The sequence below is a fragment of the Rattus norvegicus genome, chromosome 6 (genome assembly GCF_021556685.1).
Source record: "Rattus norvegicus strain SHRSP/BbbUtx chromosome 6, alternate assembly SHRSP_T2T, whole genome shotgun sequence".
NCBI classification, from domain to species: domain Eukaryota; kingdom Metazoa; phylum Chordata; class Mammalia; order Rodentia; family Muridae; genus Rattus; species Rattus norvegicus.
The window spans coordinates 43,241,089-43,260,566 of NC_141539.1; the positions used below are offsets into that span (position 1 = coordinate 43,241,089).

Here is a 19,478-nt window from a genome sequence, read left to right on the forward strand (position 1 = left end):
TGAAAAATAGCTCTTTTCAGTACAGTGATCCACTTATTCCCTGAGGCAGGAGCTGTGCTCTTAGCTGTTATAAACTTTGTGTGGAGTATATTCCTGGAGCATCATGACAGTCAGTAAACATCCGACTTAGAAATGAAAAGCAAAGTGAGCTCATGATCCCATCTCACCGATGGTCAAGGTGTCCAGTCACTGGACATCTTCTAAGGCTTCACCCACTTCTCTTCTTCCAAAACTCTGATCCTACTCCATATTTTGCAAAAGATGGAAAAACTCTCTTCAACAAATGAACAAATCACTATTAATTTCAAAATTAAAAATAATGAAGTATAATACTGAGGCTTCTTTGTTAGATTAAGTCATTTATCTGGGGGCACTGTAATCTATTCTAGGTTATAAGAAATATCCCAATTAAATTTAGTAAATCCATGTGGCATGAATTTTCTGTCATTATTTGCCTAAAATGGGATTCATTTATATTCTGCCTCATTTGATTTAATTGTTCCTGAAATAGCCTCTATTTTTTCTTTTTTCCTTTTTTTCTTTTTGTAAGTTTAGAGAAATGAATTTCCCCTTGCACATGACAAATCTGTTATTTAGGAATTGAAGGACAAAAGGACTTGAATCCTATTCTCTACATCCGAAACATTTCCTAAGATATTTGTAAAGTTCAGTTAATTTTTAAAAAGTAATACTGTTTCTTTTACAGATTGTAGCATAATTATATCATTTCTCTCCTTTCTAAACAATCCTGTTCACCCCCCCTTACTGATTTCTAAGTTCATGGTCTATTTCTATTAGTTGTTGCTACAAATGTATATGTATATGTACATCTATTCCCAAGTATAACCTCAGTCTACATAATCTATAATCATCATATTATATATTCTTTTAAATAATCAGTTTCCAATCTGGCAATTATCATAATTAATTTTTATGAAGTTTGGTTATTTCTAAGTTGTTTAGATCACATAATTCTTTCAAGTAGCTAAGTCATGTTTGCTTGACAAACAATAGGAGAATGACCTTGAATAATAGGAGTAGCAAAGTCACTTTTATTTCTCAGAGGACAGCAGAAGAAAACGTAAGTGCAATGTAATTCAAGGTGTACATTTGCCATTTCTTCTCTATGATGTGCAGAAAATACATGAAGCTCCCTAGTCCGTTAGTATATTTCACCATCAAGCACACATTAACATAACAGCTAAAATAAGTAGACTCTTCAAAGATAGCTCTGCAAATCACAATGAGAAAAGAAATATAAAGCTTTAGGGTATAATAGCAGAGTCTTTAGAGTATAACTCGATACGATTTTAGATTTTTCTAATATTAAATTAATCAGGAGACTAAATCAGAAAAATATATGAACCAGCCTTCACTTCTAAAACTGATGCTACCTGCTTTCTACAAACAGAAGGCTCAGTTGGTGAACTTTAATCTGTTTTAAGAGTCTCTCTCTCTCTCTCTCTCTCTCTCTCTCTCTCTCTCTCTCTCTCTCTTCCTCTCTCTCTCTCTCTCTCTCTCTCTCTCTCTCTCTGCCTTTCTCTGTCTCTGTCTCTTTCTCTCTGGTGTTAATAGATCTCATATGCATGCGCACGCGCGCGCGCACACACACACACACACACACACACATTTATGGGTTTGGACATAAATCTTTTCTTGAGTGTCTCCTAGGATTATGAAGATTCAACAAATTGCAGTATTTTAGTGATGTTGAATAGATGTCCAGCTTGGGGTCTGGGGAATATTATTGCAAGAATAATGACCAAGTTGGACCCAGAGATTTCATAAGCCAAGTGTGGTAGCAAATGCTGTGATCCCAGAATTGGGGAGAAGAGGAAGGCTAACTTCTGCAGCTCTTGAGCTAGCCAGCCCAGTTTTATCAGGTACTCCAGGACAGTGCACAAACTTTGTATGAAACTCTTCCATTTCTAATAAACCCAATTACCTTTTATTTAAATAGTTAATTTTTCCTCGAGACTTTGAGAATTTTTTAAGAGTTCAAAAAACATATTTCCAGTGTCTGTCTTAAGACCCAGAATTTAGTAACCATCTTGCTATTCTCCACCCCGTATCCCTTTTGTTTGACTGGCTGTGTGCAGATTGTTATTAGGTCATAGTATCAAATGATTTGTGGGGGGCTGAGGGTGGAGTTCAATGGTAGAATGCTTGCCTAGTATGGCAAGATCTTCAGTGTGATGCTTGCAAGCATATACTAAGGAAAAAAAAGATGAGCCGAGGGTATAAAACACTACTGGTACCCCTGCATATGTAGACCGGTAAAGAAAGTGAGACCAGATCAAATGGACCAGCACAACCCCTTCACTTAGAACCGGTATCCCCTGGATCCAACCAGATGCCTCCTACTCTCTACACTACCCCAGCAAGCACAGAAAAGCTGCTCTTTTTTCTTGCCAAATTGAACAGTAGGAAGCTTAAGTGCCCATTAAAATTCTACTCACTAATTCATGATAAGGCATTACAAATTTAAAATCTATCCTTTTTGTCAAGTACCTTTCCTTTATTAATTATCTAATCACGCTAGGCTCAATTGATTAATAACCCTTGCTCCATGCATTTCCAGCTTATTGATAAGGTGCACATGGGCACTATCATGTTCAGGAAGGAAAGTTTATTTAAAAATTATTAGAACACTTAAGACAAAAGCAAATCAAGCTCGGTCTCAACGGAACTGTGGGACGCTAGTGTGCCTTTGCAGTTTTCTTCCAATGGTGACATTAAGGAGGTTCATCTCTCAGCACAGAGCCTGCAGAATATAGCATCTTAAATACAAATTTCATTTTCTGATGGCAGAGGAGCTTAAACAGTTGGAAACCCTAGAAAGAAAACAGCCTTGAGTAGCAAGAAGGGTGTAATTCCAAAGCATGCTATGACTACAAGCACCTGATATCCTTATTGATATAAATTATTTTGAAAGGAAGCAAGTAAATATTGGAAAAAAAAACAATGCCGATAATTTTCTCTCACATTTGCTCAGACAAATGAAAAGGTCACCATCCAACCTCCCCATAATATAGGCTCCCAGGAAATATGACCACCACAGTGAGTGAATTTTCAGCCTGACAACTGCTGTCGGTTTCAAAGAGCATGCACATTTGCATAATATAAAGCAATGTGTTACCAATATAACAACAATTCCGGATGTAACAGCCAGATCTGGAAAAATTAAGTAGACTGAAGGGAGCATAAACTTTTTTAGCATACACTAAATATTCCCAGGCTCTTTAGGAAGTAGGCATGTTTGGAGTGGGTGGTAGGAACAGATGTTTCCTACAATGCCTATAGTCTCTGCAGATGGTATACAAGGTGTGATAAAAACTGATCAGTGACACATTAGAAGTGACCTCTTCTGCTGGGGTTCGGAAGCATTATGGATCTTGCCCAAAGCAATTAGGTATGAAATGGTTCAAGTAGAATGGACACTAGTGCTTCAGGTTAGGCTTGTCTGAGATGTTCCAGTGAAACAAACATGCCTGTTACTCACCATCTTAGGATATCTTTGAATCTCAAAGTTCTCATGTTAAGCATGTGTCATGTGACAGACATCTGACTGTCATGTGACTTGAGGCACATGAACAACTGTCAGTTATTTCAGATACAGGATTAAAAAGCGGACCAAAATAATGCTTCCATTGAATTTCACCTGTGTGAAACAATGAGTTGACTAGGCTTACTTACAGAACTTGAGAGCGGGAGTCAGAGGAACACTCATGGCTTATTGTTGCTGCACCACCACAAAGGTGGTCACGTGGTGACAACTTCCAAAGCTACATATCCTGAGTTCCCTTCATGACTTGTGAGGCTTATCAGTCATTCAAAGATTCCCCTCTTCAAAACTGTTCCTGCTACTAAGACCATGGGGATTTTTCTTAGAGGGCACCTAAGTCTGAGAAACCTCTCAAGACGTGTGTGTGTGTGTGTGTGTGTGTGTGTGTGTGTGGTGTCTGTCTCTGTGTCTGTGTGTCTGTGTGTCTCTGTTTACTTTCTGAATCTTAAAGGAGTCTCCCTCCAGGATCCAGTGTTTCAAATAACAGGAAATTATTACAAAAGAATGGCTAATAATTTCTTCTGAATTATGTCACACCTTTAAACTCAGACTCACACAACTTAGATCTGGGACCATGCAGAAGAGGGTGTGAACCCACAGGCAAGTTCATCCTGTAAATCAAGGGCTGTGAGTTAGGAATACAGCAGAACACACAATTATAAACTTAATTAAAATATGAGATATTTCTGTGTGATTTTGTTAGTTTTTGTAACTATCATGTGGTATTTAAACTTTTATAGGTGTTCATGTGGTGTAACAATATTAAAATGGTGAGCACTTCTGTCAGCCAAGTGATTTCCCAGTCAAGCTTCAACATGGCAACCGTGTGTGTTTGCTCCTAGCTGACTCTTTGTTGACACAGCACATTGTGTTACTTCTCAAATTTGCTTCCATTTTACAAAGTGACTGTTCACACTAGCATTGCTTAACTCTCAGAGGACATAGAAACGACATGTGGTAAATATTTAAGTAAGCATTCAAAGGTACTGATGGCCAAAGCAGATTCTAGGTGCTAGGCTCCCACGTTGCCTTTTAGGCTCATCCCATGACTATGCCCAAACTGCAGATTGCTTGACTTCTGCTACACTTGGTCTTACTGACTGCCCTGTCACTTTTCATTTGCCCTTGTGACTGCAGCCTCATCTTCAAATGTCTTAAATTTTATTTTCTATAAAGTATCCTGTTAAACGTCTTGGCAGATGTCTTTTGCCCTAATAATTGTCAAAAATATTATGACCTAGAACCTGGCTTATGTTTGCATTTTATTTATATTTTATATATATACAAATATATATATAATATATATTTTATATTATATTTATATTTTAAAACAAGAATTGTTAAAGAAAGCAAAATAAGGATTACACTGCAGACTTTTACATTTTTTAAATGAATTGTTTTAATGTTTTTGATTTCAAGTGAGTTCATCTGAAAGTTTTCAGAACTGAACAGAAAAGGATTAAGACCCAGACTGTTGACTCTACAATTCCAGTTCCAGTTTCATCCTGAAGTTATTTTATGATCTGGGCAAGTCATGGAGGTGAGACTAAGCAGTCACTGACTGCTAAGCAGCATGCCAGGCTGTAGCCATTGGACTTTACATCATCCTAAACTATATAGCAGCAGAAGGCATCCCATGAATTGTGGACAGGTGTCTATTGCTCCAGGCTTATCGGAAACAGGCTACATCCAAATACATGGCATACTTGAATATTCTCCACCATATTCATAAAATGATGATGGATTGGGCTATCAGAACATTTTGACAGGTTTGTAGCAGTACTGACTCTGTAAGTGCACAAAAGCTTGGCATCCATGCTGTCATTATTTGTGACTAGTAGCTAGTTAGAGGGTAGCAGATATCTTAACTGTATATTAATGATGTATTCACTGTAACCTCATGCTTTACTGGAAACTCATAATTTTATATTAACTTTAAAAAAATATTTTGAAGTTTTTGAGATTCCATTATTTGACTTTCTCTTTCCTTTTTCCAAACTCTCCCACATGGCCCGACTCTGCTCTCTTTCAAATTTATGTTTTTTATTCATATATGCATGAATGCAACCTTTTTTGCCTTTATAACGTATGTTTTCAAGGCTGACTATTTGATATCAGTCAACCAGTTGGAATGCTCTTCTCCAGGGAAAATTGCCTCCTGTTTTCGGCATTATCAGCTTGTAAACAAAAAGTAATTTTAAAGAAAGGGTAATTTTAGTTTAAGTAGTTCCCCAAGATTTTCATGTTGAGAAAGGGTGAGCTATCAAAGAACTTTAAAGAAGAGAAAGATGTAAACCAGCGATTGATATGTAGGAAGAACACATTCTCTCGGTGCAATTGCTCTGGTCTCCTCTAAGAAAGAAGCCTATTATTGCCATTTTGTGAACTAGGACAAACTATTTGAGCTGAGAATCCTTACTTAGGAAGTTGTCCGTTCTTACCTTACTTGTCCCCACTAGTTATGAGACTCCAATGAGATAAAAGATTCAAAATGCTTGGAAATTATGAACATCTATTCACTACTATACTAATCATTAAGTTGACCTTTTTTCCCATCTTTATTAAATTGGGTATTTATTTACATTTCAAATGTTATTCCCTTTCCTGGTTTCCAGGCCAACATCCCCATAACTACTCCCCATATATGGCTATTCCCCTCCCCATCCTCCCCCCATTACCACACTTCCCCCAAGAATTCTGTTCACTGGGGGTCCAGCCTTGGCAGGACCAAGGGCTTCCCCTTCCACTGGTGCTCTTACTAGGCTATTGATTGCTACCTATGAGGTTGGAGCCCAGGGTCAGTCCATGTATAGTCTTTGGGTAGTGGCTTAGTCTCTGGAAAGTTGATATTATCTGTGAGATATTTCAGAGTGACAGAGTTTTATAAAACCATGAGAGAGTAAGGTGGTCATTTCATAGTGCATGGAATATGGATATGACTTCAAGATAGAAAAGGCAAGAGAGGATTTCAAAAAGAACTCACTTATGCTGAACCCTAAAGGAAAACCTAAGATTCCTGCCTAGTACAGACTAGACACTCTAACATCTGGATCCTTCTCTCCTGTGGTCTCATCTGATTCTTGGCACAGGCTTCTTATCCCAGTGTTCCATAAAACTCTACTTCTGTTTCTTTAGCATTTTTACTCCCTCTAGCAGAAAAGACCTTTTTCTTTGTTGTTATATTTATTTATTTGAGATCAGTGTGTGTGTGTGTGTGTGTTTGTGTGTGTGTGTGTATGTGTTGTGTATGTGTGTACACACTAATTATTGAATGTATATGTGTATTTGCATGTACTAATCACTGTTTACATGTTGGGGGATAGTGCCAGAGATCAATATCTAGGAATCTGTTCTTTTCTTTCATGTGGGTACTAGGGATCAAACTCTGGTTGCCAGACTTGGTGGCAAATGACTTTCCCAATGAATCTATATTACTGGCCCTAATCATGTACATAGCTGTATGTACAGAGATGTTGGGGCTGACCTGATAGTGCATTTGCTGGTTGAATAATGTTGCAGTATGGTAAATACTCCAACTCCGAGTCCTACCAGGGGTAGGGAGGTGTACAGTGGCCTTTTATCTTAGGTTAGTAGAGTTCTAATTGATCTGTTGGGCACCAATTTGTTATGGCAAATACTCCAACCCAAATAACCTCATGCAATGAAAACACAACTCAGTTAGTATGAATACAAGCTGTATGCCTAGATTGGACAGATCTACCACTACACTACTCTAGTCTGCAGCTATGAGATCCCTTATAACTTGTGGTTTCTCCAGGCCATGTGCTTCAGCTCCATTTTCCTTCCACCTTCTCTTCCTCCATTGTTCCCTTCTCTCTCCTCCCTCCTTCTCCCTCAAACTTCTTTGCTCTCACTTCCCTTTCCCTGCCCAATCACCAGCTCTAACCTTTATTTTCCAAGTTAAAATGGGGAGAAGGTTCCAATGAAGTCACCTGTGTACATGATTTACTCCTTGTCCTAGGCAGCCCTTCTTGGGGAAGCAGAATTAGCATTAACATACAAACAGCACCAGGGCAATCCACAACTGAACAAGTCTTAGCATTATTCTGGGTCTATCCACATAGATTAGTTTTAAGTCATATTTCTGTTTGTTCAGGCTGAGACAGAAAGTAATGATTTTCCAAATGGAAGGTGCATAGATGAAAACACCAAACTATGTAGGAAGTCATATCTCATAATCTACATACCCTCTCATGAAACCAGATATGAACACGGAGGCTTGCATTATAGTCCTTCCTTTTCTAGGAAACATTATAATCCTACTTTATTCATCTGTAGCTCTTGAGTATTACTCTCTTGTTCTACACAAAGTAGCTAATTCTTCACACCTTCAAGTTTGATACTAATCCAGATATCTAAAAATTATCTGCCAAATTATGCTTCCCTAGTTTGTCTCCACTCTTCCTGTTCCCTTCTTGTAGCCTACTTCCTGAAACCTTTGGTGACCATTGCTATCCCCATTCCTGTTTCATTTTTCTGATTCTCCTCTTCCTCTTTTCCCTTTCCATAGCAATAATTTTGTCTTTATATCAACATGTCATAATCGGAGAACACATGTATAAAGGAAACTTCTATCTACCAGATGGAATTGTCATCTTAGAGACTTACTGTTGAATAAGGTCACTTTCTAATTCTTTCTCACCTCTAGCTGGCTGATTAGACTCAACTGTTTTGCCTTGAAACTCCTCTCCATGCTGATTCATTCAAACTAGCTTCTCTTGGATTCTCACTGAATTGCTTTGCTTGGAAAATCTGCCTCTGAATTCCATGAACTGAACTACGTTGAGTGAACAAACTCAACTGCATTCAACTGAACTGCACTGAACTGAACGTAACTGATCTCAACTGAACTGCCCTCCATTTCTGACTCATGTTGCACTGTTCTTAAGTAGCCTATCTTTTCTGTTCTTGTGAAAGCTCTAACTCATTCTGTCAAGTATTCTCATCACTTTGTCAGCCCCTCAATTAGATGTCACTTCCAAATATGATTGCTTCCTTCTACCAACTAACTTAACCTCCTTTGTTTGGGATTAAAGGTATGTACTAAGGACTTGTCTGTATTCCAGCCAGTGGGATTTAAGGTGTTTCATTCCAGTCCAATCTCTCAGATCAAGAAGGTCTTTGGCTGTGATCCTTTGCCAGATTAGCCATGTTGCTGGATTCCTATACACCTTGGCAGAGAGATTTTAGATACAAAGACTGATGCCATAATGGAAAAGTGTGGACAATCATCTCCCTTCGTAGGTGAGGAAATTAAACTCAAGAGCTATAGCTAAAGAAAATAAGTTCATATTGCTACTGAAAGATAGAGGGACTAGAAATGTCTGCCCTGGTTCAAAAGTGTGTGTTGTTTTCCACACTTATAGTTCAAGATTATTAGCTACACACTTTTTGTTTGTTCGTTTTTGTGATCTGCTCTTACCTATCTGTAATACTGAGAAGCAATATGGTTTACTTGCTTTGTAGAATTTGTCCTTTGGTTACCTGTAACAGGAGATTGCAATTGAAAGATGGACTTCAGAGTTCTGAAGTCACTGGGATCTCCCTTGCATGGTAGAAATAGAGGACTTGGTGAGCTGTGGAAGTATATATAGGTGCAGAGTCTCTCTGTCAAGTGGTTTATTTATTTTGTGCAGCAGGATAATGATGCCTCCATTGAAGTTTGAGTTCTCAAGATACTTAATAGAAGTAGAAGAACCAATCATGCCATCAATTCTCAGTTGGTCCGCTTGCTTTCTTTACATGATGACCCCAACATCTTGGTTGGACAAATACGCAATGTCCATATTAAGGGTTTGTATGACCTATATCTGAAAAGAAGATCAGCTACATTGCTTTCTCCAACTCATCTCTCTTTCTTGGTCCATGATTTCTTTAACTATTTTAAGATGAACTCATCTTGGACTTATACTCTTACAGGTTTTCAAACCACTATGAGGAATGAATGTGTAGAATTCTTTCTCTCTCTCTCCCTCTCCCTCCCTCTCTCTCTCTCTCTCTCTCTCTCTCTCTCTCTCTCTCATTTGCTCTCACAACTTTCTGTCATGTTGGGAGAATTTTGAGGTGTGGTCAGGACAGGGGATCTTTGTTCTAGTTTATCTCTGAAGCCAGTTTTCTTACACCAATGACTAGCCTCGGCTGCCTATAACAGCACTAGCAGTTTGAATTGCTCATGTGCTCATCCATCCTTCCTGCTAGTCACTAAACCTTTAGGAGGGGGTGACTCTGGCTGGCCCTGTCCTCTCGTGAATGACACAAGATCCTTGTGTGAAAGGAGCTCCTGGAAGAGCATCAGTACAAAGAGGCTGAAGAACTATCATAAAGTGATAACATACATTCTAATGGGATCACGAAGGAATGCATTGATGTCATCTAGGCATTCAAAGGAAAATAGAATTCATTGGGCTTACAAGTGTTGAGGGATGAGTTTATGAGGAAGGCAGCTGAGGTGATGGGCAATGATTGTAGAAAAATCTTGATAAGGAAAGTAACCCAAGATGATGCTAAATGTACTTAATGTGCTTTCTTGTTTAGCATTTTATCTGGACACTGTATCTTTACCTGGACAGGAGCAAAGAGAATGAGGAAGGCAGAAATCAGTTTCGTGTGTGTGTGTGTGTGTGTGTGTGTGTGTGTGTGTGTGTGTGTGTGTGTGTGTGTGCGCGCACGTGTATGTGATAAATAGACATTGAATCACTCATTAAGAAGCCTAATTTCTGAGCGCTAAGACTGAGTTCTCAACCCAGATGGGAACATGCCAGCATGGTGGAATTCTGAATGACAGATAAAAGAAAAACCAAGGATGACAAGCAAATACCAATTTAACAGAAGAGGCCTCCTGGGATTTCCTCTGAGATACTGAACATAGAAATGACACTTCCTAGCTTTAAAGTGTGATTTTTGAAACTTTCTCAGAAGCTGTTCCACTTGTTTTGATTGTTTTAACGGTATGTGAGAAGTGCCATTGATTATGATGGGGATTTATTTTCATGAGAGCTATGAAGAACTATTTCTCCCTATCTACCCATATTCCTATTCTGGGATATGAAACCTTGTTGGTCACATAGAAAACTGAGACACAGAAATGGAGACTCAGGAGATGACATAATATCTTTCAGGTAAGCCTGTGCAGCTTTCTAGGATTTTGCAAAAGAGAATATTAAAACACAGGAAGCTATAACCCCAGGTTTCACTTTGTTTATTTGTTTGAGAGAAAACAGATGAAACTCCTTTTTCCTAGGTAATTAGTAATATAGAGTCATTGTCTAAGAGTAGCTAAAAGGTGGGCTGGAGGTCTATGCATTGGGAAAAAATGGACCAAAATGAGAGACCCACCATCCATGAGTGGCTCTACTGAGAGACAGACCCTTTTGCTTGGATGCTCAGAACAGAGCTCATGTTTAAGTAGCCTCCTGGTAGACATGATATTGGCATTATACGTACGTTCCCATATATGCCTGCTCCATCTGCACATGGCTGTTTCCCTGCCTGAGTGTGCTCCAGACTTCATTACTGTTGCAGGCTAATCCTCCCAGTGGCTGTGTAGCCAAGCAGGACATATTAATGTCAGGCATCAGTTTGATGAGTAAGCTCACCTGTCTGATCATTCTGGACATGAGCCAACATGCTATTCCAGAACTCTGGAATGCTAGAGTTTTAATAGGATTTCGTCATTTGTATGTGACAGAAGTGGTTACTTGATGGAAGCAGTAGGTATTTTTATAGCTTGCAAATAATCAATTGTAGCCTCCAAATGGGGCTATGAAAAGGGAAGATGAACTCAATAGAAATCAAGTTCCTGAAACTTACTTTGAACATTTAATTTTAGGAACAGTCATATCTATTAATTATGAAATTATCATTGGTATATAACCAATGAAATTGCCTCTTAACACTTAGGTGTCTTTATTTTTCCTTGGTTCTAGAACAGAAAATGAAACCCAAAATGAACATTTTTTTTTTCTAGTAAAACTCTCCGGTTCCACACACAAGTCTTGCTGCCTGCACCTACTTTCCAGGTGAGTCTTCTCCCCTGGGCTGTCTTTGACAGGCTTTGAGAGTTTGCCTGAGCAATTAGGATTGTGGAACTGATCCAAAAATAAGTGGATTTCAGAGATATGTTTAACAAGAAAGCAAAACAGTGATCAAAGTAGGTAGCTGATTGGGAAAGCAACAGTAAACACCGGGGAGACAAGGAGAGGCAGAAGTAAAGGGACAGCTTTATGATACGTGTATATGTGATTAAACTTGCTAAGAGACAGCACAGAAGCCTTAGAAGGAATGAGGTGCTGCTAGGAGCCCTGAGTCTAGTGACTGCTGGAGGCAGATGCCTCATTCTTTTCTGGTTACAAAGTTCCTTTGTATTCACTCTTTGATCTCAGCAATCTTCGAGGAGAGCTGGGTAAGCCAGCCATTCCCATGTCACAGACATTGAGAAATATCTTTCCCAGAGAAATTCATCTTGTTTTGAACACAGTAACAATAAAGTCAATTCTTGCTGATAAACTCCATCGAACCTGGACAATTTTCAACCCCAAGTCTATCATCTTTATTAATGACACCCTCATTTTATTGCAGTGAAATGACTTGAGAAGACCTTACACATACTTGAGTCACCTTTACTAGTCCTCAATCCCGACAGCAGAATCCTCAGGCATCTCTCAAAACATTATACTTTTGATTCCCTCCATTCACTTCTAATGGAATCCTAGCTTAAAGGAAATAACAGAGGGTAGTGGGGAAGCTAAGGGGTTGTGTGGACTGATTTTCTGAAATTAACAGTCATGCTGACTGACAGTAGAATCATATCAGATATCATACCTTGATACCAAATCTCAGATTTGCATTTGTCTTCCATTATGGCCTAAGCAAGGCCCCTATCATCATTTTCTGCTTCCCAAACGTGCCTGTCATTTTCTCGTCCCTGCACATTAGAAAGTGCTTTGTACACAAAAATTCAACCATTTTCACATCTATCTCCTTCTTTCTCTTCCCCCCTTTTCTAACTATAATAATAATTCTAATGTTGCTAATATTTATTGCAGTGTCTGCTGGGTTTCCACTTTAAACTTCCACAAACATGGTGACTTAAAAATGGTGCAAATTACCTCATAGTCTGTGTGAAAAGACTGAGATGGGTCCCCCAAGATAAACATCAAGTAGATAGGCTGTGAGTCATTTTCAGGTTGCAGTGAGAATCTGTCTGCTTGCCCCTGTCAGTTTGTAGAGACTACACACACTTCCTGACTGATTCCTTACCTATTCCATATCCAATGCCTTTAATATTAGGTTGTGTCCACACTTTGCTCTGGTTCTTCTTTCTTTCATGTATGTGGTCAATTCTTGATATGTTGGATAGCCTAAGATGCTCTCACTTCTAAAGGTCATCTGATTGGCAAAACAACTCTACCTGCAAACTCAGTTACCTTGGGGTGTGAGATAACAGAGTCCTGGGGTTCAGGGATTTGGATATGGATAGCTTTGGGGACCATAAATCTGCCTTCCATGTGGTGCATAGCACACGGTGACAAGGGTTTTGTGAATGCCATTCCTTTTATCCTCTGAGAAAACATTTAAAAATACTGATAATCCATGTTTTTTCAAGCTGAAAAAGCGAGGTTGCAGAAGGTTATAACTCCCCTGCTCCCGGTACAATAATACCCTTGAGGTTCTTACAGTCTCATTCCTACTCTTGAACCATGTGCAGCATTAGAAGTGACCATTCTCAAGAACACTCTTCTGTTTACCTTAATCCCTTGCAATCCTAATATGTGGCATGACTTTTTCGTTTTTGGGGCCACACAGTCACATGATCCAGAGCATATAGGTCATGTGAAGTAAGTTCGTCTTACCAGCGTTAATACTGACATCAAATACTGATATGTACTTCACACCCTGTAGATGTTTATTGAAAAAAACAGAAGAATGAAATGCTTTGTCAGTGCTTTCCTGTGCATAAGGATTCTGGGTTTGTGTAGTTCTTCTTTACCAAGTCAAAATTGGAAAGTCCATTGGTTTGTTAACTGTTGATTTCAAGGTACACTTATCCAGTGGTTTCTCCTATTCCATTATATCTTCAACGTGCACATCCCTAGTCCGAGCTCCCTCATTGAGCTCAAAAATTCAATATTGAACTGCATGGCAAGAATCTGTGCTTGAATATCAAATATACCCATCAACTTAACATATTTTTGATAATTAATAATGATTTTCAACTGGACAGGGTCTAGAATCGCCTACAAAATGAGTGACAAGTATGTGGACATGTCTGTGAGAGATCAATTGAAATGAAAAGACTTACCTTAAACATGGAAGGCACAATCCCATAGGCTGGGATCCTACACCGAACAAAAAAGGACAAGAAACCGGGCCCCTGCATTCATCCTCTCTGCTTCCTGACTGTTCTCAGACACAGCATCACTGGCCATCTCATGCTCCAGCCTCCATGACTTCTCTGCCACAGTGAACAACATTTTTCACCCTCAGGAAATCCTAAAGAAACCTTTCCTTAATTTGTCTTCACCAGGTATTCTGTCACAGAAACGATATAATTAAAAATTATCGTGGTTAACAGAAAACTCTTCTCCTATTCTTTCAGCCATTCATTCTAGTGCAGGAGCAAATTGTTTCTCTCCAATCTGCTCAGGACAAAGACCTGGACTCTTCTTTGAATCCTTAAGTTTTTCTTTCTGTATCTATAGCCAACCCATCAGCAAGTTCTGTCTGCTCCTCAAGATGATGTATCTCCAGTCGGCCCACTTCTCTTTCTCCCCAACATACTCTATGCGGGCTCCTTTCATTTTCTTCCTGAGTAACTCCAATAGCCCCTTAAATGATCTCTTCTCCCGTCTCGCTCACCTAGCAACTATCCATTCTCCATGCAGTAGCCAGAATGGTATTTTAAAAACCATAAATCAGATCATATCATCCCAACTTCAAATCTTCCCGAGGTTCCCTACTGCATTTAAAGAGATATACAAGCTTATCATCGTGGCCTTCTCTGGCCTTGTGTGTGGCTGCTTTCTCTGCTTATTTCTGTGTCTCCAAACCTTAATTGTATTTCTTCCTTCACTGATTATTTGCTACTGCTTCTGTATTAGTTATTAAATGGCAGGATTTTTTTTAAATGGTGATTTTCCTGTTACTCGGGTTTTTCTTCTTTGTCTGCAAAAAGTACTATTCATACTTCATAATCTGATTATCACCTTCCCAAGTCTGTATTCAAAGTAATCCATACTTGAAAGTCTGACATCCACATAGGCAGCATGGCCATCTCCAGCATCATTAACTCTTTAATAGTAGAGACTAACAATAGCAACTAGAGGCTCAGTGTTATAGGATGCCTCTTACCTTCCACTCTCAGGTTCATTCCATCTTTCCTGGTAGATGTTAGTTCTTGAGGGCTATGTTGGTGCCAGTCCCCAAAGTATACCCCCCAAGACCTAGCATGCTGCATATTCACAGTTCTGTGGTGCTCTCTCCGTACTTAGGGATCCAGCATTAATTTAAGTTTTCCTGTACTTTTCCCAGACACTGTTGGAAACACACCTTAGGGTGTTTTGTCCACTCCTCCCCCAATCTAATAGGTGATAATAAAAAGTGAAAACTTGTGAACTTTTTTTGAGTCTTCTTTATAGCCTATTATCACCTAGGTCCCTTACCAGAACTCAGACCTAAGGAATTCCACATATAAGGCTAATACCCCACAGAAATGCCTGGTTTATATCCTGTTTAAAGACCATAGATTGTATTTTTGCTTGCCAGCTTCCCTATAAGGAAGTCACATATTTGAGTGCTAATCATCTTGAAATCTTTGAAGACAGAATCTGCCTAAAAGCACTTAATAGATATAATAACCACCAGTTTCTTGTAAGTTTTTAAAAATCAATTCCTGATATCTTAACTAACACAGGTATTTAGAGCCATAAAGTCTTATGCTCAAGTCACAGTGGAGGCATTTCCTATGGGTGTTACTTAGGAAGTGACACCATCACTCTAAGCAGGGTCCCTGGGCACAGTCAGTTCTGTTGTCATTGCCCATTGAGTTTCAAGAAATGCAACATCTCCATTTAGACTTCATGGCACTATAAATGTAAATTTTAACAATTACGTTAGATGCTGGTGCAGGCAATGAGTTGAAAATGGTCTTTTAAAAATATTTGGAAGATCACCAGGCCATACTAAATATTAGTGCATTTTTGTATTTTGCATTTAGGTCCTAGGATGTTGTCAGAAACACTGGCCTGAGAAATGTTTTCACAATCATTTATCAGAAGGTACTCTCATCCCTTTCAATCCCTGCAAACATGTAATTTGGCCCTGGGTAGATTGGGGTTGATTATTGTTTATAGTTGAATGTTGTGCTTTCATCTGTGAAGACTTCATTAGGCACAGAGAATGAAGCAGGTGCCACTCTGGTGTGTGTGTGTGGGCACCAGACAGAGCTCTCCTTATTGTTATTCTGGCTGAGGCAAAGTGAGTTCCAGGGCAGAGAGCATTACATGAGTGATCGTACAAATCTTTGCTTCAGTACACTCTGCATATTCATCTCATTTACTGTATCAAGGAACTGACTGTAGTTTACACACGCGACCGTTGGGTATACAGTCCCTCGCCTCCAGTTCTCCTATATCCAAGTAAGCTGATTAGGAAGCCCAGTATATCCTTCATCTGATCCAGAAAGATACTCGAATTATAGAATCCCTATACTAGTTGCAAAAGGTTGTCCTATCACTGCCCCCAAATAGAGGCCAAACTTAAAGCCGCTTGTCCTTCCTTCTATTAGAAGGAGCCTATAGTTGCTTGTGTTTTTGCCTTTCTCTCCTCAGTAAGTTCCAGTACATGAGTAATGCATTGTTTCATAGCATTTGGGTCATGTTTGCAATCATCTATCTTCCCTTTGATGTAGATAGAGACTCTACACTGTAGAGGTATGAGGCGATCTTCTCCTGGGCAACAAGAACAACTTTCCTTTTCAACTTCTGATTTGAAAAAAACAGAAAGAATGAAACACAAATCATGAGGTTGAAAGGTTGAAAGTGAGGCCTGCGCTAGACATTTCTCTGCTGTATATTAGTCATGAAATCGATAGCTTACACGTTTTTAAATATTTGAAATGATATTCTTGAGTTGTAAGGATGTTTGACAAAATGATATGGAAACCCACTAGTCTATTTTGTGAGCTTCATACTGAGAAATGTGTGTTAAATAGAGTTACCTTGTATGAGGGACCATACTTTCCCCAGAAGCTTTGCTTGTCAGACATAGAACAATACTCTTGGAGTTGTCAGTTATGGGTGGCCCAAGGAATACTCAAACTATTGTCTGTTGCCATTATCCTTGGTTTTGCAATACAACATGATGATAAAATTCTATTGCTGAAGACAACACACTTCTGTTAAAGGACATATAGAAATCAAGGTGCCACTGCTCTATTAGTTTCATTTCTCGTGGCTAGCTTTCATAGTACCAGGAATTGCTATGGAGGCTGCTAGGAAGGAAAATCATCAACAGTCTTATTCAACTATGAATTCTGGGAGCTACAGTAATGACTCACTAACCCCATAAGAACAACAATACCAACTAACCAGAGCTCCCAGGGACTAAACCACCATCCAAATGGTACACATGGACAGACCCATGGCTCCAGCTGCATATGTAGCAGAGGATGGCCTTGTTGGGCACCAATGGAAGGAGAAGCCCTTGGTCTTGCCAAGGCTCGACCCCCCAGTGTAAGGGAATGTCAGGGTGGGAGGCAGGAAGGGGTGGGTGGATGGGTAGAGGAACACCATCATAGAAGAATGGGGATGAGGGCTGGGATAGGGGGTTTATGGATGAGAAACCAGGAAAGGGGATACCATATGAAATGTAAATTAAAATCCAATAAAAAAATTAAAAAAAAACGTGCCCATGGGTGAAAAAGTGACATAGATATATAGAGGTAACTAACCACTTTCTGGTTGGATTTCATGATGGTTTTTATATGTCTGGCCCAAGGAGTGGAACTCTTAGAAGGTGTGACCTTGTTGGAGTATGTGTGTCGCTGTGGTCATGGACTTTAAGACCCTTATACTAGCTGACTGGAAGTCAGTATTCTGTTAGAAGCTTTCAATGAGGACGTAGAGCTCTCAGCTCCTCCTGCATCATGACTGCCTGGATGTTGCCATGTTTCTGCCTTGGTGATAATGGATGGAACCTCTGAGCTTGTAAGCCAGTTTCATTTTAATGTTGTCCTTATAAGAGTTACCTTGATCACAGTTTCACAGCAGTAAAAACCTAAGACAGAAGGCGATGACTGGGATAATTGATGCTGGTCAGCTGGAGCTAAGGCATTAGTGGTGATTAAGGAGAGACCAGAATCACTGAGGTGAAATAGTCTGGGAAGTGTTTTCTGAGAGCATAAATAAGCTATGTTTTAGAGATAGTCAAGATTGTACCTTGTACTTGGTTATTTGTACAGGTAGTAGTGGCTCAGGAAAGAAGGGCTCATGATGATCATCTGAGGCTTGGCACTATGGGAGGCCATGGAAGGCCATTGGTGAAGGTACAGCCTCAGTTGCAGTAGATGGCCCAGGACTGAAGGGGTCATGCAAAGGGATTGAGGCTTGGCACTATGAAGAGAGTCTATAAGAAGCTATGGTGATGCCTAGTTGCTGCAGAAGACCCAGGTGTATTAGAGATGCCAGTGCCATGGGATGACCACCAAGAACAACAGCTGCAATAGAATGGATCAACTTTAGTTTAAAGTACGAGAGATAGCAGAGCTGGAAAAGTGACCCCAGCCTTTTGGAGGAGCCCAGAAGATCATGTGTGGATCCCAGAGATTGAAAGAAGAAACTGTAACATTGAAGTTGCTTTGGAGACTCCAACATGTTTGAGATGCCAGAGCCATGGGCTATCTGCTGAGGAAAGCTTCCAAGAGGGATTGGAACCAGTCCAGGAGAAAGAAGTTTGTTGCAGTCCACAAAGATGAAAAAGAAGTCGAAGATCTGAAGACTGCTTTGACATCAGCCATGGAGATGCAGAGTTTGGAGTTTGCCTAGCTGGTTTCCTGTCTTGATTTGTGGATTACAGTTAAATGATTTGGATGGATCTCAGAAGAGACTTTGAACTTTGGACTTTTAACATTGTTGAGGCTGATATAAAGTATGGGGACTTTTGAATTTGAACTAACTGTATTTTGCATTATGCCATGCTTAGGTAAGTCCCCCATAGAATCACATGTTTGAACAAGTCTATGGGGGCAAGAGAATGGAATGTGAGGTTTGTATATGCTTGGCCCAGGGAGTGGCACTTTTAGAAGGCTTACCCTTGTTAGAGTATACATGTCACTGTGGGCATGGGCTTTAAGACCCTCCTCTTAGCTGACTAGATGCCAACATTCTGCTAGTCTTCAGTTGAAGTTGCAGAACTCTTAGCTCCTTATGCACCATGCCTGCCTGAAAGTTGCCATGTTCCTGCCTTGATGATAATGGACTGAACCTCTGAATCTATAGGCCATCCCCAATTATATGTTGTCCTTATAAAAGTTGCCTTGGTCATGGTATTTGTTCACAGCAGGAAAACCCTAAGAAAAGATTTTAAGACCCACTCCACTTAAGAAAACTCATACCTATTATAGTAAATCTAGCGTCAAAGCCATAAGCCATAGGGTGAACCTACTATAATTATTTTTTTCCACTGGGCATAGTTCCAATTGTTTCCTATGTATCTTTATGCCCTTAAATTAGTCTAGCTCAGAGTCTTCATCAAAGAAGCTTCTTAATACAGTGCTGAGGGGTTAATCCAAAGATTAACAACTGGTAAAAGCACAGAGAATAAGTGTCTTAGAATACTCAGCTGTAAATGAGACATCTATCTCACACACCCTTCCTCACCCTAAGACTCAGATGAG

At 39.6% G+C, this 19,478-nt stretch overlaps 1 protein-coding gene across 2 annotated transcripts in view; it reads left to right on the forward strand.

The window, feature by feature from the left end:
- The window catches only part of LOC134479342 (uncharacterized), a 148,254-nt gene that overhangs the window by 60,145 nt on the left and 68,631 nt on the right, over positions 1–19,478 (forward strand). The window contains exon 3 of one of the 2 annotated variants that reach the window (XM_087554930.1): positions 11,553–11,604. The exons of the other annotated variant lie outside the window; for it this stretch is intronic. Within the exon in view, the coding sequence (XP_087411056.1) occupies positions 11,553–11,604 (52 nt within the window). The remainder of the gene's footprint in view (positions 1–11,552; positions 11,605–19,478) is intronic. 2 annotated transcript variants of the gene reach the window in all.